Source organism: Furipterus horrens, unplaced genomic scaffold (assembly GCF_987537825.1).
Source record: "Furipterus horrens unplaced genomic scaffold, mFurHor1.1.pri manual_scaffold_4, whole genome shotgun sequence".
NCBI lineage: Eukaryota > Metazoa > Chordata > Mammalia > Chiroptera > Furipteridae > Furipterus > Furipterus horrens.
The window spans coordinates 519,171-540,014 of record NW_028327174.1 but is presented as its reverse complement, the minus strand read 5'-3'; the positions used below and the strand labels follow the sequence as shown (position 1 = coordinate 540,014).

At 57.8% G+C, this 20,844-nt stretch overlaps 1 protein-coding gene across 2 annotated transcripts; it reads right to left on the bottom strand.

Moving 5' to 3' along the window:
• Positions 1–1,019: 1,019 nt before the first annotated feature.
• On the bottom strand, positions 1,020–20,790 carry IL17REL (interleukin 17 receptor E like). 2 transcript variants are annotated; one of them, XM_090272238.1, is made up of 17 exons: positions 20,329–20,790; positions 17,540–17,567; positions 7,111–7,260; positions 6,841–6,950; positions 6,496–6,610; positions 6,244–6,288; positions 5,902–6,041; positions 5,580–5,651; positions 5,445–5,499; positions 4,924–5,087; positions 4,802–4,846; positions 4,469–4,526; positions 4,166–4,329; positions 3,882–3,956; positions 3,627–3,684; positions 3,437–3,496; positions 1,020–2,812 (listed from the first exon to the last, which is right to left on the bottom strand). In XM_090272238.1, exons 1-17 carry the CDS (start codon positions 20,428–20,430, stop codon positions 2,787–2,789), a joined length of 1,467 nt encoding a protein of 488 aa, XP_090128364.1. In that variant the 5' UTR covers positions 20,431–20,790; the 3' UTR covers positions 1,020–2,786. The 2 variants fall into 2 exon arrangements, with proteins under 2 accessions (XP_090128364.1, XP_090128365.1); XM_090272239.1 differs by lacking the exon at positions 3,437–3,496.
• Between the last annotated feature and the right edge of the window lie 54 nt (positions 20,791–20,844).

The following is a 20,844-nucleotide window of genomic DNA, read 5'->3' as shown; positions in this document are numbered from 1 at the left end:
AAGGCTTAAAGGCCACTCCCCCCCACACCTCACGTGTGCTCTCTCCTACCTGACCGCGTTTGTGAGGTCTAGCTGCTTTCATGAGATTCTTTAGGGCTCTCTATGGATCAGGTCACATCACCTGTGGAAAAAGCTACGGTAGTTCTTCTTCAGTGTAAATGCGTGTTGTTTCTATTTCTTCTCTAATTGGTGTTTGTTATGGAGCATTTACGAGCAAAGAGGACACGAGGCAATTTAGAAACAAATTGATGGCGTTTATTTACCTGGCCAGGGACGGGTCTTCCCACTTTCAGAGGCAGAAGATGGGAGAGCCGCACTGCCTTACAGACTAAAAGGTTTTTAAAGGCAAAAAACTAGACTCATGTCCTTGGAGTTGCCCAATAATAGCAGTGGGCGGGAGAAACTACACATACACACTTTCTAATTTAGAGGGGGCTTCAGCTGATAAACATTTAGTGCACCTGGGATAGAGATAACAGCCAGGGTGAGCTAGCAAAGGGGCTTCAGCTAATAAATACCTGGTGCACCTGGGATAAGTGAGCAAAAATAACCTGCCACTGGAGTAAAAAGCAAAAATGGCAAAATAGCAAAAAAGTAAAAAATGACCTATCACAGTGTTGCTGGCACTTTCGGTGCTATTTGAATATTAAAAGTGGGCATCCTCACCTTGTTCCTGACCTTAGGGATAAAGTTATCAGTCCTTCATTACTTTTTTAAAAAATTTTATTTATTTTTAGAGAAGGGGGAAGGGAGGGAGACAAAGAGGAAGAGAAACATCCATGTGAAAGACTGGCTGACTCTCACACGCCCCCATCCGGGGTCCCGGCTCACAACCCAGGCCTGTGCCCTGACTGGGAATCAAACTGGCGTTCTTTTGGTTCCCAGGCCGACGCTCAGTCCACTGAGCCACCCCAGCCAGGGCTCAGCCCTTTATTATTGAGTATGATGTGATCTGTGGGCTTGCCACACATGACCTTTATCGTGTTACAGAAGTTCCTGTCTCTTCCCAATTTATGGAGGGTTTGGTCAAATGCCTTTTCTGTATCAGTTGGGTGACCATGTGGGTTTTCCGTCTTTCCATGAGGTGTACTACGCTGCTTCCTGAATGCTGACCCGCCCTTGAGTTCCTGAAATAAATCCCACTTAGTCCTGACATTTAATCCACTGGTGTGTCTCTGAATTCAGCTCACTAGTATGTTGTTGAGGATTTTTGCAGCTGTACCTACAACTGAACTGTAGTGTTATTTTCTTTTAGTATCCCTCTGGCTTTGGGATCTGGGTGGTGCTGGCCTTGTAGAATGACTTAGGATGTGTTCCTCTAATTTTGGGGAAAAGTTTGAGAAGATATGGCATTAATTCTTCTTAAAGTGTTTGGTAGAATTCACCAGGGAAGGCCTCTGGGTCTGAGCTTTTCTCCACACTAATCTTTACTTGTTTTTGGTCTGTTCAGACTTTCTATTTCTTCCTAAGTCAGTTTTAGTGTGTTTCTGGAAGTTCGTGCATTTCACTCGGGCCGTCCAGTTTGCGGGTGTGCGACTGTGACAGCAGTCCCTTATAATTCTCCGTGCGTGTAGGATGAGAACGCATAGCCCACCTTACTTCCCGTGGCTTTAACACACTTCACAGAGAGTTGTGTTCCCAGCAACACCGAGGCCAGACCCTCACCGGCAAAAAAGATTATGACTTGTTGAATGTTCCAAAGATGGTTAGCATTCTTTAGCACTAAAGTATTTTAAGATTAAGGTATGTGCATTGTTCACACACAAGGCCATTGCACACCAAATAGACTACAGTATAGCGTAGGCACAACTTTTATATGCACTGGGGACCCAAAACACCCATGTGACTCACTTTGTTGTGACAATCACTTTACTGAGGTGGTCTGGCACCAAATCTGGGAGATATCAGAGGTATGTCCCTTCATCTGCGATTTAGTAATATGAGTCTTCTTTCTTTTATCTTAGTCATCTAGCTAAGGTTTTGCCAACTGCTGGTGACCCCCAGGGCCTTGGGCACAGAAGTTGCGCCCGCACAGACACGCATGATGGCCCTCGGTGCGTCCTGTCTTTGAATGGCACACCCAGCAGGTGACCCAGGAGGTGGCAGGAAGCGGCCAGCCCTCCCTGGACTGCCTGGGCTGGGGCCGGGGAGTGGACGGCGGCTGACCTCTGGGAGGGCTGGTGCAGGGCGGGAGCTCTGGGAGGCATGTGGCCGAGCCCTTGAAGGGACAGTGGAGGAAGCTGGGTGCTTGTGTGTGAGGTGGGGGCCGAGTGAAGACCCAGCGTAGGGGCGCTCTGGGTAGGAGCTGGAGATGGGCCTGGGCCGCCGGGGCTGGGCAGCCACAGAAAGGACAGGGTCACACCTGCACCCCAGCACCTGCGGAAATTTCCGGCAGCTGCCGAGCAGGCCCCTGGCCCTTGTCCTCAGCGGCAGGGATGGTGGCTGTGACCACGGGTTGTCCAGAGGGAGCCAGGACCAATCCAGGACTGATCTGAGACCAGGCAGGTCAGGGCCAGGTCATCTGAGGAAGGGGAAGCTCCCCAAGCCATTCTGTTGCCCCCCCCAGGGGGTTCAGGAAGGAGCTGAAGGGCCTTAGTCTCTGTGGAAGCACCCACCCAACCCGAGGGTCCTTCTGGGGCTGCAGACCTCCCACAGCTGGGAGGTCACCCCACACTCAGAGCCTGGCCTTCTCTGTCAAGATTTGGGGTGCCCGGATGCAAGTTGGTCCCCACTGCACGCAGCAGTCCAGCCCTGGCACTTGCTTGTTCCTGATGAGACACCGGGTCTCAGTCGGCTCTCCCCCGGGTGGCAGCTGGGGAGAGAAATGGGGGGCCGACTCAGTCAGCCAAGGACCAACTTTGACTGGGATACACTCCCCAGCCCCCCCCCCCCAACTCTGATGGGAGCTGCAAGCCCTGGGGAGCCAGGGCTCATGTCCTATCTCCAGGGTATCTTCTTGGACCTGGAGCCCTGTCCAGATACCAGGCCCAGAGTGACCTGTCATCTGCCAGAGGTGATCTTGGCTGGGGAGAGGGACCCACCCTTGGCTCTAAAGCTCTGCTGGGGTTAGGGGAGTAGGGGACGCAGGTCTGAGTGATCCTCTCTGCAGGCCCTGGGGCATTTCCTGGGGTACAGGGGAGCAGGATGGGCTGCTCTGGAATTGCTGTGACTCAGCTGGGCTCCAGGCCAGTCTGAGCTCCCCGGTCCCCCCACCCCGACCCGAGGCTGGCCAGTGTGGGAAGGCCTTGCCAGGCAGATTCCCTGGAGCCCAGCCCTGCCCCTCCTGGCCCTCGGGTCTCCGTGGCTCCTGCTCTAGTCTCCACTCAGCAGCCAGGAGGCCTGTGAGTGGGGGTGCCTGCTCCCCACTCCCACCCCAGAGCCGTCTGGGCCCCCAGACGGAGGCCACCAGCAGCCACACCTGGCACCGCAAGGTTACCTCTGTCTCCTGCCAAGCCCGAGGTCCCAGGAGTCTGGGCCTGAGGGGCAACCCAAGCTCCTGGATGGGAGGAAGCAGGGCCCTGGTCAGGGGCGTGGACACTCGGGGTGGGGGGGAGCGGCAGTGACCCTGGGCAGGAGCCCCGACCCAGACACCAGGCAGAGTGCCCTGGCCCGGCCCTGGCACTCACCGCACCACGTGTCACACAGCTGCTGGGGGACTGAGAAGTGCACATCCGTCCTCCAGCCCTACAGACATGGCAGTCGGTCAGTGTGGCTGGCGGCCCTTCTCCGCACCCCACTGAACCCCAGAGGGTCGGCCGAGGGGCCCCTAGAGCAAGGAAGGGCTCTGGGGCCAACTCAGGGAGGTAGGAGCCCCAGTGGCTGATGACAGGGGGAGACCGAGGTCTGGGTCAGTGAGGGCCCGGGCAGGGCAGCACCGCTACCTGGATGCAAGTGTCCTGCCCACAGGCTTCGTCCCTGGGAATGTCCGTGAAGGCAGGGCCCACTGAAAGGTTAGCCTGTGGGGGAGGGGAGGTCACAGGCAGTGGGGGCAGATGTGGCTACCCCATGTCCCTGTCCCCCATGCACACATGTGTGGAGTGCGCTCCACACAGGTGCCCTCCCGCCAATCCGGGCAGCTGCTGGCCCGGTGGGAGGCAGAGGGGACTGCCAGGAAGTGCAGGGGTAGGCCACCCTCCCCAGGACCGTGCCCAGCCACCTGGCTCACCGAGGCTGGTGAGAGGACAGTGGCCTGGAGTGTGTGGTGGCAGGCACGGGGCCGCATCTTCCTTCGGTGACACAGGCGCACCTTGAAGCGGGCGGGGGTGGCTGAGATGAAGGTGACCCGCAGGTGGGTTCGAGAGGGTGCTGGCTTGACGGTCATCTTCCAGGCTGCGGGGGTCGAGGGGTGAGGCCCAGTGCCCGCCCACCCCCATTCCGCCCTCCCACTGACCCAGCTCCCTGTTATTTGCTGCGTCCACACCGCAAAGGCCACACACAGCCAGCCGTGGGGGGCCCAGCGCAAGCTCACCAGGGAAGCGTGGCTGCTGGAAAGGACACCTCACCCGGAAGCCCAGGGTGGTGGAGAACTGCAGAGACGGGAGGGACAGCGTGTGATGGGGGTGCGGGGGGGTGTACAGTGGAGGGGGCTCCTGCACTGCCCGCTGGGACGGGCTCCCCACCCCAGCCCTTCGCTTCACCCGCCCTCAGACCAGGAAGGGCATCAGCAGGGCGGCTGGGAGGCTGGGCCCTGGGCAGAGCCAGGCAGGAGGGGTGTGGGCTGCAGGCGCCCTGCCCCCAGCCTCAGGCCCTGCCCCCCGCCTCCCAGCCGCCCTCCCCGACTCTGGCAGTGCCTGTCACTCACCTTGAGGCAGAGCTGGGGCTGGGCGTCCACCAGTGAGTACTGCACCTGAGGAGGGCTCGGATCAGGGCCCCGGCCGCCCGTGCTCACCGCCCCCCGCCCCCCGCCCCCGGGCGGGCACTCACCCTGCCCCGTGCAGGCCGGTCCGAGTGCTCCAGCTCCTGGCAGTGGGCCCCGGGGTCCGGGCGCCAGCACAGGCTCACGCGGCCGCTCACGGGGCAGGCGGGCTCCCAACTCAGCGCCTGGCTCCCCGGGTGGTAGTGGATGGCCTCCCACAGCGCCTCTGTGTCTGCAGGGACCCTCCCAGTGAGCCGCAGGCCGAGGGCCGGGGGCTCTGCCCTGGCCGGCTGTGCATGTGCCTGCGCAGTGTCACAAGAGCAAGGATCCCTCTCGCGCCGTCTGGGACGGCTCTTGACCAGACCTGGTTCTTGCAGGCGAGCCAGGCCATTGCACGTGCCTGCGTGCACGCGGGCACGCACACGCACGCACCCACTCACAGCCCCCACCACCTGGGGGGGCTCACCGGCCCACCCCCACGCCCCAGCCCCTGGCCTCAGCCCTCCCCCGGGACACGCCTGGGCCGCCCCTTTCCCACCCTTCTCCCCTCCCCCTCTCCCCCCACGCCTTGGCACCACAGGGGACTTGCCATCTTCAAAGGGGCAGGTCTGGGTCCGCACTGCGTCTGCGGTCGCAGGCCAGCTCTGTGGGAGGGGCTAGGGTCAGGCAGGGCCTGTCCATCCCTTTGTCCCCTCCTGGCAGTCGAGGCCACGCCCTCACTGACCTCCAGGCACAGGCACGGCAGCTCTTGGCTGTAGGGCAGAGAGACCATCCCAGAGACGCTGTTCGCTGTCACCTGCAGGGGACCGAACCGGGCACTAAGGAGCTGGGGTCCGGCGGGCGGGGCGCTGGGCGGGCCCAGGCCCGAGGGGTGTGGGGGCACTGAGTTGCTGAGGGGCGTGGCATCGGGTGGTAGGCGGGGCCTGGGCGTGGGGGTGGGGCGTTGGGCGGGGCTTGAACCTGGGGCGGGTGGGGGCGGGCTTGATCCCGGGGGCGTGGTCCGAGCCGCGGGGCTGTGAGCTAGGCCGGGCCTGGCTGGGGCTCACCCGCACTAGGGCGCCCGCATCCTCGCAGGCGAACCACTTGCGGCAGAGTCGCACGTAGTAGTCGAGGCCCCCAGGGGTCTCCGGCGCCTGTACCAGAATGATCTTGCGGCTGCGGTCCACCCAGTAGGACAGCTTCCCGGCTGTAGGGTGCAAGGGGGCCCACTCTGGGTCCAGAGGTACCAGACACAGGGTTCCGCCTGTCCTGAGAGCCTCAAGACGGTGGCCTGTGCTAGACCCTGGCGTTGGTGGTCGTTCAGCTGAGGACCCATCTTGGTTTCCTAAGTGGAGTGGGAAGAAGACCCCGGTGGGAGAGCTGGGGCCCCACCCGAGGAGAAGGCTCACCAAAGCAGTCTGGCACGTTCCTCCCCACGTCCTCGTCTCCACAGTCTGCAAGGGACAGGCACATGGTGGGTTCAGCCTGCTCTGCGCGAGGGGCCAGCCCCCCAACCGGGCCTCTTCCTTGCAGTTTTCAGAAGTCCCTTCTCTCCAGGGGGCTGCCCAGCTCCAGTCCTGCCCCTGCCCTGGCTGAGTCCCACCCCACGTCAGTCCCTTGAAGCCAGATGGCAGCTGTGCCCGGCTGGCCCCCGGGCTCACCTTTCCCATGGTACTGCTGTGCCAGCTGGACCCCACAGAAGTAGGGGACAGTCCTCAGGGTGATGTAGAGGCTCTGGGCCACACGTACCTCGAAGCAGTCAAAGTGCACCTGGAGCTGGGCAGGTACAGGTGTGAGCCAGGTGGGCCTGGAGCCTCTGCCAGTCCCACCGGGCATAGCTGGAGCCCAGGATCTGGGGGCAGAGGAGCAGTGGCACCCACTCCCTGGGCCTGGGGCGGTAGAGCCTCAGGACAGGCTGTGCACGGGTGGCTGGGAGGGGACGGCTGCTGTGGCCCCACAAAGGCTGGGGGCTGGACTGGCAGGTCTGGGTCAGACCCTGGCCTCACCTGCTGCCCCTCCTGCAGTCGGCGAGAGGCTGTGGAGACCCGCACACGTTGACAGTGGGTCTCCTGGGTGTCCAGGCTCATGGAGCAGGCTTCCAGGCCCCGCAGGCTCTCTGGTGGCCGAGGGTCGGCAGCCCATCAGGTGGCGATGAGACTCCTCCCTCCCCTCCTCTCCGGGCCATGCACTTAGCAGGGGCCCCCTGCCCACCCTCATCAATGTGGGGGTTAAAGGAGCCCCAAGCCCACCGCCCGCTCCCCATGCCCCCCTCTCACTGTGCAGCGTGAGTGAGGCGTGCACCTGCAGCAGCAGGGCGCAGCCGTCCAGGGGGTCACACTTCATCACGGTGGAGAGCGTCAGGGCCCCCAGGACCGACCGGGACATGGAGGTAGGGGGCGGCCGGCAGAAGCTGTGCACTATGTTTCCTGTGGGGGAGGAGAGCAGATCCCACAAGGCTCCCTGGCACCTGCCCCGGCGCTGCCCCATCTGGGAGGGTCTCAGGCCCTTGCCCAGGGGAGTCAGGGACCCAGTGCCCTGGCAAGGGGTGGCCTACCCCGAGCCACGCTCAGACTGTCCGTCAGCCTCAGGAGTGGGGCCCAGGCCAGTGGAGCAGGCTGCACCCGAGTCAAGGAACTGGGCAGTCTGGGTAGGCCCATGGGGCCCGAGTCGGCTGGACAGAGCAGGAGAGGAGAGAGAAGGATGTGGAGGGATCTCTGGAGAGCATTTGGGCCACTGAATCCTCAGCGAAGTCTGCATGGGCCCCGCCTGAGGCAGCGGAAGAAGAGCCACGAGGACCCGCGGGGACAGCACCCTGGACCACACAGGGCTGGGCAGAGGCCCTGCTCCCAGCCAGAGCAGGTGGCACTGGGGGCAGTAACTGCGGGTCATGCCTCAGTGGGGGCGCAGTTGTCTCAGACTGAGCACTGCTCTGGTCCTGCCCAACAAATCTTAAAAGCAAGAGCCCAAAACATCAAGCTGTTTCCAAGTGACTTAACTGTCTTCCAGAAAAGGCTCAAGAATGTTTGTAGGAATAAAAAATATACCCAGCACATAATGGGTTAAAATTCAATAAAAAATTATAATCCTTGCAAGGAATCATGGAAAACACAACCCAAAATGAGAAGAAAAATCAATTCATTGAAACTGACACAGATATTAGAATTAGTAGACAAGAACATTACAACCTGTATTCATATGTTCAAAAATTAATAATAGACATGAGGTATTTTTTAAAAACCCAAATCCAACTTCTAGAGATGAAGACTACTTCTGAAATGAAAACTACATCAGACAGGATTAATAGCAGATTAGACATAAAAAAAAAAAAAAAGATCGAGGAAGTTGGCATGGCAATAGAAATTACCAAACTAAACAGAAAGAGATGGTGATGATGGTGCCAATGCCAAAGCCATAATAATAGGAAATGCATCAGTGAGCTGTTTGTGGAATTAAGAGTTCCAGAAAAAAATGGGGGATATGAAAAAAAAACTTGAAGTAATGATACAAACTTTTCCAAACTGATGAAAACGATAAACTCCCAGATTCAGGAAGCTCACTGAGTGCTCAGTATAAGAAATATGGAGAAGATTACAGTGAGGCACGCCACGGCCAATGCGCTCAAAGCCACCGATAGAGGGAAGACTGGAAGCCGCCAGGGGAAAGGAGACCCGTGCCGGGCGGAGGGGCAAAGGCGAAGGCGAAGGCAGTTTCTTGCTGGAAGCAACGCGAGTGAGGGGACAGGAGAAAACCTCTGAAGTAGGAGAGGACAAACCTGCCCCCTAGAGTTCTGTACCACAGGAGCATCTCTTTCAAAAGGAGGGATAAACAAAGACTTCGTTGACATAGAAAAGATGAGGGATTTCCTCACTAGCAGACCCAAACTACAAAAAAACAGTTAAACCCTTCAGGCAGGAAGGAGAACAATACCAGATGGAACACGTACCCAAGAAATAACACCAGAAATGGTAACCACGTGGGCCAATACACGGGTCATTTTCATATCACTTAAATCTGTCCAAGTGTCAGTGGTTTAAATGAAATAATAATAACGTCCCGTGTAGAGGAGACAGGTCTGCGCACAACAGCACAGAGGCCCGACACGGGCAATGACCTCTGCGAAGACACCTGGGCTGCGCGGAAGTCCCACATCACCGCGGGAAGGGAGAGTATAATGAGTTAAAGGTGTGCAGTGAAAATCCCGAAGCAACTGCTAAAATAACAAAACAAAGGGTTTTGCCTAATGAGCCAACAAAGGAGACAAAATGGAATCATGCATCCACAAAAATACTCAACTCACCCAAAAGCAGGCAGAAACAACAGCTAATGAGGAAGGAATGGAACCAGCAAGCAAACAGCGAGGTGATAAATGTAAGCCTAGCCATATTAATAAGCACATAAAATGTAAACGTTTACATACCTCTGCTAAAAGGCAAAGCTTCGCATAGACCCAACCGTATGCTGCCTATCAGAAATGCACTTGAAATATAAAGACACAAATTGGTTGAAAGTAATAGAATAAGAATGAAAAGTCATGGATGCTAACACTAAATTTTTAAAAAGCTGAAGGGATTAATACCAGGGAACATAGCTTTCATGGCTAAGATTATTACCAAAGATAAAGACAGTCATTTCACAAGAACGCAGGAGCAGCTCCCCAGGAAGACATAGCATTCCTAAATGTTTATGCGCTCAGTATCAGAGTTGCACAATACACAGACAAGATCAGAGTTGTGGCTGGGGATTTCGATACTCTTCTCCACAACGGACAGGGCAAGTGGAGAACCAGGGAAAACTAGAGCAGTCTCTACAACACGTCCGCCCTCCGGCTCAGCTGACCTTCCAGAACACTGCCCATTGGCCGCAGAATCCGCGTTGCAAGTGTACATGGGCACTTTAAGATAAACCATATTCTGGCCCATAAAACAGTCTCAGGAAGTGTGAGAGAGCTCAGAGCATGCACACCACCTTCCTTGACAAAACTGTAATTAAATTAGACATTGATAACATTTTCCTGGAAAATGTCCAGCTATGTTATTTGGAAACTAATCAGCACACCTCGAAACAACCCATAGGCCAAAGGAAAACAAAAACAAAAACAAAAATTACGAACCACTTTGAACTGAAGGAAAATGAAAAGACAACATATTAAAAAATTGAATAGTGCTAAAGCCGTATTCAGGGGCTATCTGTAGCACTGAACTCCTACGTTAGAAGAAAAAGGACCAGCCTGGCTGGGTAGCCCGGTTAGTTAGAGCGCTGCCCCCATGCACCACGGCTGTGGGTTCCATCCCTGGCCAGGGCACACACAAGAACCAACCAATGAATATATAAATAAGTAGAACAACAAATTGATGTTTCTCTCTTTCTCTCTCTCTCAAATTGATAAATAATTTTTCAAAAAGCTCTCAAATTAGTGGCCTCAGCTTTCACCATAAGAAGCCAGAGAAAAAAGATTAAACGCACACCTCAAACTAATACAACATTTATAAGTCAATTATATTGCAAATTGGGGAGGAAAGAAACCCAAAATAACCAGAGGAAAGGAAATAATACAGAGCTGAGTGGCAACCAGTGAAGCAGGGAACAGAAAAGCAATAGAAAAGAGTCAATGAAAGCCTTTGTAAGTTCTGCACAGATTCTTCCAGAAAATCGAAGGTGAGGGAGGAGGAATTTGGTGAGTCCCAGTGTAATTCTGCTGTGTGAAAGACACAAGAATCCATGTGCATGGTCCCGTTCACATCTGCCAAGGGGGGCAGCGAGGAGGGAGGACCCAAGGGGCACCAGGGAACTTCGGGGCAATGGAAAAATCCACTACCCTGACGTCGGGAGAGGTGGCCCAGGTGTGTACATATGTCAGCCTTAGCAAACTGAGTACTTGACATTTGTACAGTTGCTTTGCGTCAACCCTGTGTCAATAATGCTGACAAGGCCACTTCCCTTTCCCTGCCCATTTGCGTGTGAGAGGGCAGCAGGGTTCCAAACCCCTCCCCAGGTGCGGTGGCCCCGGGCAGGGGATTTCTCCCAACTCAGTTTATCGGAAGTGGGGAAAATAGAACAATAAAACAGCAGCCACAAAAAACCCAGAACCCTTAAACACCCAGGGAGCAGCTGTCTTCAAATCCCTGAGGATCTCTCTGGTCGTCAGTGGTGGGAGGGGAACAGTAGGGAGAGGCAAGGGGACCCAGGCTCCCTCTGCCTCCCCCAACTAGTTGGGTGGTGATTTAAAGATGATAAAACCAATGAATAATAGGTCTGCCTTTTATTATCACCATGTGCTGGCAGTTCTAACTGGTGTCAGTGACAAACCTGCCTCCAACTAAGGGAAGTGTTAGACAATCACCTGCGCCTGGCATGGCCCACACTGCACCTGGCACGGCCCACACTGTATCTGACGTGACCTGCACTGCACTTAGTGTGGCCCACACTGCACCTGGCGTGGCCCTCACTGCACCTGGCATTGCCCGCACTGCACCTGGCATGGCCCACACTGTATCTGGCACGGCCCACACTGTATCTGACGTGACCTGCACTGCACTTAGTGTGGCCCACACTGCACCTGGCGTGGCCCTCACTGCATCTGGCATTGCCCGCACTGCACCTGGCATGGCCCACACTGCACCTGGCATGGCCCGCACTGCACCTGGCATGGCCCACACTGCACCTGGCATGGCCCGCACTGCACCTGGCATGGCCCGCACTGCACCTGGCATGGCCCGCACTGCACCTGGCATGGCCCACACTGCACCTGGCACGGCCCACACTGTATCTGACTTGACCTGCACTGCACTTAGTGTGGCCCACACTGCACCTGGCGTGGCCCTCACTGCATCTGGCATTGCCCGCACTGCACCTGGCATGGCCCACACTGCACCTGGCATGGCCCGCACTGCACCTGGCATGGCCCACACTGCACCTGGCATGGCCCGCACTGCACCTGGCATGGCCCACACTGCACCTGGCATGGCCCGCACTGCACCTGGCATGGCCCACACTGCACCTGGCATGGCCCGCACTGCACCTGGCATGGCCCACACTGCATCTGGCATTGCCCGCACTGCACCTGGCGTGGCCCGCACTGCACCTGACATGGCCCGCACTGCACCTGGCATGGCCCACACTGCATCTGGCATTGCCCGCACTGCACCTGGCGTGGCCCGCACTGCACCTGACATGGCCCGCACTGCACCTGGCATGGCCCACACTGCACCTGGCATGGCCCGCACTGCACCTGACATGGCCCACACTGTATCTGATGTGACCTGCACTGCACTTAGTGTGGCCCACACTGCACTTGGCGTGGCCCGCATGATCTGGCTTGGCCTGCTGTTGGCTTGGAGCTAATGTAACTAATGCCTGGTATCTGATACACCATTCAGAGCCTTCTAGGATACCTAGGACAGTGGCCAGAATCGGAGGATGGTCAGCTGAAGGAGGCAGCCAAGCACCCGGCTGGCCATGGGTTTTGTGGTAAAGCCTGGTGGGCCAGCAGGTCATGTGGCAGGGGGTGGGTGGGTGGGGGAGTGAGGAGGACTTTGTGCCTGAGCCCCATGCCTCCTTGTGGTGGACTTGGTGTGCAGCGTCCGAAGGGGAGCAGTCATACTTGAAAGTTCTCGCCCCCTCCAGGTCGTCTCTCACACAGGTGGAAACGCCCTCCTCTGCAGGAAATGAGAAGTCTGCATCTTTTGACCTTTTCTGGAAAAAAATGAAGACCTATTCCAGCCAACAAAAAGAACGATCAAAATCAAAATGTATTTTTTAAAGGCAGACGAGGAGAAAAGAAAGGCCCAGTGAGCGTGGAAGTGATGAGCCCTGTGGAGTTAAGGACAATGGGCGCAAAGGAGAAGTCGCTGGTGTAAAACGCAACGCGGATGAAGAACAGGCTCCGTCCCAGTCCGCTGACCAGGTGGGGAGAGCGGGCGCACACGAGCGACAGAAACACACGGAATTGTCTTTGGGTCAAACGCTGAAAACAATTCAGCGTCACTGTGGGAATGACTGTGAACCCAGAATCCATCGCAAAGGCTCGGGGAGAAGTGAACGCACTTGTTCGCAAAGACGTTAAGAGCCAGCGCAGAGGCTGAGCAAAGGCACGCGGGACAGGCGTGCCGTGAAGGCGAGCCGGGGGCTCAGAGGAGGACGTGGGTCTCCCCGGAGCCGGAGCCGCTGGGCCGGCTGCTGCTCAGTGCAGGCGCACTGACCCCGGAGGAGGGGGAACGCGCCGGGGTTCCGTTTCCCACGGGTGGCAGAGCAGGCTGCCTGGGCTGCTGCTGCTGCTGAAAACCAGGAACGACGCTGGAGAAAAAGCAGGCACGCATAGAAGAAAACTTCCTAAAACCTGCGAGAGCTGAAAAGAGAATCGGGATCACCAGGCCAACGACTGAGGGAGGCCAGAGAGGCAGCGCACAGGGAGTCACAGGGCCACCGCGTGGGTCCCCTGCCTGGGGGCTGAGCAGAGGCCTCCTGGAGCGCCGTGACCCCTCTGGGCCTGGTGCTGGCGCCCAGCCAGCCCTGTTGCACCTCCAGGGAGATCCGAGAAACGTGCGTCCGGGGTGGAGTTAGCAACGGGCCTGGCAGCCGCACGTCGCCCCTGGGAACCACTCAGGAGCGCAGGTGAGCCCGGTGGGGGGGAGGTGCCTGCATCCCGGCCTTGGGGACTTGAGCTGAGCGACGACAAGAGGGAGCCCCCGCAGAGATGACGGGGAGGGGGGCATACAGCCCCCAGAGCCCTCCAGTCACACAGGGACAGACGCGCACGTCCGCCCATCGTGAGGCTGGAAGTCTGTGGCTGGAAGAACGACCTCCCGGTCCCCTGGCACATGTGATGATGATAACACGTCATTGTCTGTGTTCACGACACGGGACGTGCATCATAGCTTCGCTGTCCCTTTTTTTCTTTCAAGCGTAAAATGTTGCTGTTGCAAAGTCTGATACGATGTACTGTTTTTGCATTTTGAACCGGGCACTGTTTTTGCCCGGGTGCCCAAAGGGCCTTTCTTTTTCTCTTTACGAGCAGCGCCCTCGCTGGGCTGGGCTTCGGTGCCGGGCGCTCAGGGCTGATGCTCCGGGTGCGGCCGTGGGGCGCCCGCTCAGCCTCCAGCTCAAAGGAAGCATCTGTGACCCCTGGAGCCTTGGGGGTCCCCTCGTGCCCGTCACCTGCTCTGGGCAGCCTGTCCCCTTCTCTGCATCTCATTGCAGCCTCTGTCATTTCGTGTTTGGTTTTTCAATCCTTGCCGCCCTTTCCTCTCATTCGAAGCCGGGTCTGTTCACGCCTGGGCTCCGGGCTACCGGGGTCTCCGTGCCTGACGCGGCCTCTTCTCTTCGTTTCTGATCCTGAGTCTCTCACCTCGTTTTTAAATGTTTCTAATTTTTGTTCATAGATTCTTGACTGTCTGCCATCGTTTTCTTGAGGATTCTCAAGCACCCAAGGGAAAATGTGGCGGTTCCGGTGGGTGGGTTTTTAGCAGGCCTCGCTGCGGCCCTCCCGTCACCTGGTGTTTTATTAAATGCACCTGATGTGACAGCTGTCACCATCCAATCTAACACCATTGTTGCAAATGACGTGAAAGACAACTAAGCACGAGGAGAGCCGCTGTGCAGAGAACACGCACAGCCCGGGCCCCCCGCGAGGGCGGCCCCCCGAGCAGGGGGCAGGGGCTCCGTTCTGGCCGCTTCTCTGACGTCGAAGAGCTCCCCCTTCTGCGCGCGTGTGCGGCTCAGCTTCTCGGCGCGGTCCCGTCTGTGTCTGTCTGAACCTCCCTTTTCTCGCCTCTCTCGTCTTTCTGCTCAGCACTGGCCCCGCCCCACGCTCCTCCGTCTCAAGAAGGGGTCCTGGTGCTGGGAGTGGGGCCCTCCCTCCCTCCAGCCGCAGGGCGGGTCTCCCCGAGCTTGTCTGTCTGGGTCCCCTGCACTCGGTTCCCTGCTGCACAAGCCACACGCCAGGGCGCTGGGAGTGAGCACCCGGCTTTCCTGGGGTGACAAGTTCAGGTGTACAGTTCTGTCACGCATCATCTGTACCCTGCGAGCTCACCATCCACGGCCAGGTCTTCTTCGGTCACCATGCACCCCCCTGCACCCCCCCCTCCGGTCATCACCACGCTGCCGGCTGCGTCTGCGAGTCTTTTTTTGCTCCGCCTTCTCCCCCAGCCCCCACCCCGCCCTCCAACTCCTGTCCGTCTGTTCTCTGACCTGTGAGTCGGTTTCCGTTTTTTTATTTATTGTGTTCATTGGATGAAACATCAAAATGAAATCACATGGTGTTTGTCCGGCTCCGACTGGCTTATTTCACTTAGCACGGCCCTCTCCAGTTCCGTCCCTGCCGTCGCAAATGGGAAGAGTTCCTTCTTTTTCATGGCCGAGCAGCGCTCCTTTGTGGGAACGTCCGCCGCTGCGCGCCCGCTGTCTACCTGCTGAGGGGCGCTCGGGCCACCTCCGCCGTCTGGTGAATGTAAATAACACTGTTACAAACATGGGGGTGCGTATACCTTTTGAATTAGCGTTTTGAGTTTCTTTAGATAAATTTCCAGAAGCGGAATCACTGAATCATAAGGCAGCTCCATTCTTAGTTTTTTGAGGAAACTCCATGCTGCTTCCCACTATGGCTGCCCCAGTCTGCATTCCCACCAACAGTGCACTAGGGTCCCCGTTTCTCCGCGTCCTGGCTGGTGCCTGGTGCTTGTTGATTTGTTAAGGATGGTCATTCTGACCGGTGTGAGGTGGGCTCTCATTGTGGTTTTAATTTGCGTCTGCTGAGCAGTGATCTTGGGCATTTTTGTATGTCTATGGGCCCTCTCTGTCCTCTTTGGAGAAGTGCCTATTCAGGTCCTTTGCCCGTTTTTTAAATTGGATTGTTTGTTTTTTGGCATTGAGTTGTATGAGTTCTTCACAAATTTTGAATCTCAACCCCTTACCAGATGTATCATTGGTGGATATGTTCTTCCATTCAGTGGGTTGTCTTTTCATTTTGTTGATGGTTTCTTCTGCTGTGCAAAACCTGTTTAGTTTGCTGTGGTCCCATTTGCTTATTCTTCTTTTGTTTTCCTTGCCTGAGGCAATATATCAGAAAAAGTATTGCTACAAAAAGTGTCTAAGACTTTACTGCCTGTTTTCCTCTAGGACTTTTACGGTTTTGAGTCTTACATTTAAGTCTTTAATCCATTTTGAGTTTATTCTGTGTGTGGTGTAAGATGGTCTAGTTTCTTTGTTTTCTTGTATCTGTCCAGTTTTCCCAACACCACTTATTGAATAGACTGTCTTTACCTCATTGTGTGTTCCTGCCTCCTTTGTCAAATATTAATTGTCTATAAAGGCGTGGATTTATTTCTGGGCTCTCTGTTCTGTTCCTCTGTTTGTATGGCCTTGTTGTATGTAGTTTGGTATCAGGTAGCGTGATTCTTTCTCAGGACTGCTGTTGCCGTGCAGGGCCATTTGTGGTTCCGTATAAATTTTTGAAATATTTGTTCTAGTTCTGAGAAATACAACATTGGAATCCTAATTGGAATTGCATTGAATCTATAGATTGCTTTGGGTGGTACGGACATTTCAATGGCATTAGTTCTTCCTGTCCATGAACATGGTATGTGCTTCCACTTATTGGTATCTTCTTCAATTTCTTTCTTCAGCAGAGGTGGATTTAAAAGCAGGCGCAATGGGCACGCGCCCTGGGCCCCAACTTCTGAAGGGCCCTGACTTCTGAAGGGCCCCACCAAACCATGTATTTTTATTTTCCCTGTCTCTCTCTCCTTTTTCTAAGGAGCCCAATAGTTTCCTCTGTGCCTGGGGCCTCCACCGACCTTAATCTGCCTCTGCTACAGTGTCTTACAACTTTTTGAGTACAGGTCTTGTACATCCTTGGTTAAATTTATTCCCAGATATTTTATTTTTATTTTTTGATGTAATTGTAAACGGGATTGTTTCCTTAGTTTCCCTTTCTGATACTTCATTATTTGTGTGTAAAATATGTGACTGATTTCTGGATATTTATTTTGTATCCTGCTACTCCACTGAACTCATCTGTCAGTTCTAGGCGCCTCCTGGTGGAATCGCTCCTCTTCAACATCGTCCTGGACGTCCTAGTCTCGGCGCTCAGACAAGAAGAGACGACAGGCACCCAGACAGGAAGGAAGAAGTAAAACTGTCATTATGTGCAGGTGACATGATACTGTACATACAGGACCCGAAAGAGCGCACTAGCCATGTCTTAAGTTTATTTTTTCCTATTAAATTCCAGTCAACTTAAGTAAAATGTTTATTTAAATGGCATAAAGTCCTTTTATTTTTGTAAAATATTTTTATCAGATTTTCCTGTTATAGTTGCCTGTAAACATGTCTAAACAATGCTTTCCTAATGCAAGTCTTATTTCTTTCTATACAGGGGCTTCAGAGCGACCTTTATTTTAACTCCCCCCTATATATTCTACATCACTTATATTCCTTTCAGTAAACATGAGCCATGTTCACAAAGACAATAAAGCCATTTTATGTGGGCTGTCATGGTACCACGGAGTCTGAGAAGAGGAAGTGGGGTTCCCATACAGCGAGGCTGGTGGGGCTGTAACGGGCCACACCTCCCACGCAGTGAACCCACGTGCCCCAGGCCAGGCACAGAGAGGAGCCCACCCCCCACCCCCGCCACAGCAGCCCTGGCCCCCCAGGGAGGACATGGGCCAGGGGCCGGCTGCTTGTCCCCTCCACCCGAGATGTACTCACGGTTCCTGCGGCTCCTGCAGGTGTAGCCCTGGAGACAAAGCAGAGAGAGGGGGTGACAGGTCAGCCTTGCTTCCTGAGCCAGGCCGGGGGCGTCCCTGGGCCACACTCCCCGGGGGCAGGGCATAGTCCTCCGGGGACACTGGCCCTTTGAAAGAAAGCCCAGCCTGGGGGCCCGCCTGCAGCGGTCACTCAGTAATGTGTGACCTGCGCCCAGACCCGGTGGCCTCCAGGCCCCACTGCCCCGGCCACGTGCCCAAGCAGCACGGCCGGTGCTGCCCGGGGCCATCGGCGGCAGTGTTGAGCTCTGTCCCTTCCTCGGAGAGAACTGGCCTCTAGGGACCCCAGAAATCTGGGACAGTGGGTTTCGGGGGGCTCCCTGCTGGTGGCACAGCTGGAAGGACGGAAGAATGAAGGTGGAGTCCATTTCTGTTCCTTGGATTTGAGGAGCAGGCACCCTGCTGGTCCTGTCTTCCCACTCACCCCTTTTCTACACACGCTCTCACTCTGGAATAGCAGCAGGTCTCCCGGAGCTCACCCCGTGTCCCCCAACGCCGGCGTCTCACCGAGTGGTAGCCCGGCGGTGGCGCGTTACCGTCGGCTACTCCCCGGGCTGAAGCTGCCACGAAGGCCTGTTTCCTGTCGCACATCTCAAGGTCTCCCCGTCTTTTGAATCCCACCCCACTGCCACCGTCCCATTTTCTGACCAATGAAATGTGTCCCTGGGGACAGCCTGCCTGCCCCTCCTCCGCCTCCTGCCGAGGTCACAGACCCACAGACTGGACCTGCCACCTCCCTCAACCCTGCAGCTGCGCCCACCAGCCAGGGGCAGAGGCGATCCCACCCGGTGCTCCCCGCAGAATGCGGCTGAGCAAGGGGTGGGGAGGGCAAGAGACCCTCACAGACGGGAGCTGGGGGCTGCGGCGTCTGGTGCGTGTGGCCTCGTAGGTGACCCACAGTGCCCTTGAGGACACAGGGAGAGGGACCAGCGGGGGCAAAGATCGGGTTGGGGACCCCCTGTGGGCGGTGCTGCCGGGAATCTGGCTCCAGAGGTGCCAGGAAGAGGGCGGGCCAGGGCCTGGGGCTGTGACCGTCAAGGTGGAAATGAGAAGTGGCTGGGGTTTTCCGCTGGGCTTCCTGGGGCTTCTCGGGGCTTCCCAGCACAACGCGTGGGGGGGGGGGGTCGGTGTCTGTGGGGAGGGACCCCCGAGGCCCCGGTCTCTGAGGGGGAGCCTGGGCTCCATCCAGCTGGAGGCAGGGACCCAGCTTCCTGGGCTCCACTGTAGGGCAGCACCAGCAGAGGCGGGTCCCCCAGGCCCCGCACTCTCCCCTCACCCCACAGGCAGCACTGCCCCTGCCCCCACCCTGACTGCCAGGCGGTGAGGGGCCGAGGCCCAGAACAGCCACCCTGCGACTCCTGAGGCCTCTGCTGTCCCTCTGGCTCCATCTCTGGGCCCTTGTCCTCCCTGCGCACCTCCCCTGCTCTCAGTGGGGAGCTGCCCCGCCCCGCAGACTTCTCCTCCGCTAACCCCACCAGCTCAGCCCAGGAGCCAGGCCACCAAGGTCACCGTGGGCAGTGGGCCCCTCGCCTCCTCCCGGTGGCCTCCTGCCCCTCCTGCTCCCCTTTCCTTCCAGGATTCTTTCTCCTCCTCAGAGCCCAGGGCAGGGGACAGCCTCCCCCTGACCCGCACTCCGACGCCCATCTCCTTGTCGGGTGGGCTTGTCAGACCCCATATTTCAACTCTGACGCCTCCCCTCCCTGAGCACCTGCCGGCCCCCGCCGTGGGACCAGCCCCTCCATCAGCCCCTGGCTCAGGGCTGCCCAAGGCCGCCTGGGTCTCTCTGCCCTCTGTACCCAGGACCCCTCCTGCCGCCTCCACCTGCCGAGGGCACCCGAGCAGCCGCTCCTGCTCTGCCTCTCCCAGGGAACCGCCCCAGCCCCCAGGGTCCCTGCATCTCAGCTCTGAGCCCGGCCCCAGCCTCCTAGGCCCTGCCGGACCCTTGCCCTGCGCTCCAGCCGCCGGGAGCCCCTGTCCTTGCTGAGGTCCCGGGCTCCTTGGAGCTGCCTTTCCTCCTAAAGGGGGACCGGGTGTCCCTGGGGGCCCAGCCACCATGAGAGGCAGCCACGAGCCCTGCGTGGCCACCAGACCCGGGCGGTCTTCTCGTCTCCTCGGCAGCCACCATCCCTCAGCCTAGGACAGCTGGGGGGACTGCAGTCCCTGCGGGCAGGGCAGCGTCTAGCTCCCTGCGTCCCTGCACCCAACCGGTGCACACAGCAGGTGCTCAGCCAGGCCCCCCAACCCCGGGACCCCTTCTGCAGCCTTGGCGCTGGGGACACTTCCTGGGAGGTGGGCACACTGCCAGGGCGGGTGTCACCGAGATGCCCCTGGGGGAGGCTGAGCCACCTGCCCGGCCCTGGCCCATCCCAGACACCACATTCCTGAGCTGTCCTTGCCCGGCGGCCAGTCTTGTCCAGGATGAGCACGTTGCCTGAAGCATCTCCTCACCGGTGTCCACAGGAGCCCTACACCCCCACCCCCCTGCCCTACTCTCAGCCCCAGGGCCCGGGCGAGGCAGCCCCTGGCTTGTCCCCTCACAGAGGCGAGTCACAGGCGGGGCACCTCGCAGGGATACCGGGGCCTCCAGGCCCCCTCAGCCTCCTATCACCCCCTCCGGGGGGCCCCTGCACCCTCACCTGTCGCTCTAACTCCTGTGCCCTGGTGCTGGGCCAGTGGCCACCTGAGCAGGACCCAGGCTGCTCACGATGAGCGCTCAAGAGGGACAGGGCTCACCTGAGAGCAGGAGAGGCCGCATTCTGTGACTCGGGGCAGGGCCAGGCTCTGGTAGGCGCTCCAGGCCAGGGACAGGAGCGCCACGGTGCGTGCGGCCGGCATGGCCCTGCTGCGGCGCTGCGAGCGTGTGAGCGCGGGGGCGGGCTGAGCGCGCAGGCCGCTCTGTGGCAGCTGCTCCTGCTCCCCAGCTGCAGCCTCCAGCCCCAGGAGCAGATGGCGGCTGACACTCCCGCTCGCGGGCTCCGGTGGAAGAGAGCCCAAGTGGGCGGCCGGACCGCAGCCCCACTGCTCCCCGCCTGTCCCAGCTCGGGACGCTGGCCCGCCGCCCGTGGGGTTTCCAGGCTGCCAGCGACGCCTGAACCTTGAGTCACCGAGACCCCAGGTAACTGGGCCCCCCTCCCCCAGGGCCAGTGGCTGGAGCAGGGCTGCCTGTGGGGCCGAGGGATGAGAGAGCCATCCCCACACCCCACAGCTCCTGGGTGCACCCCTGTCCCTCAGGCACCCCTCCTGATGGCA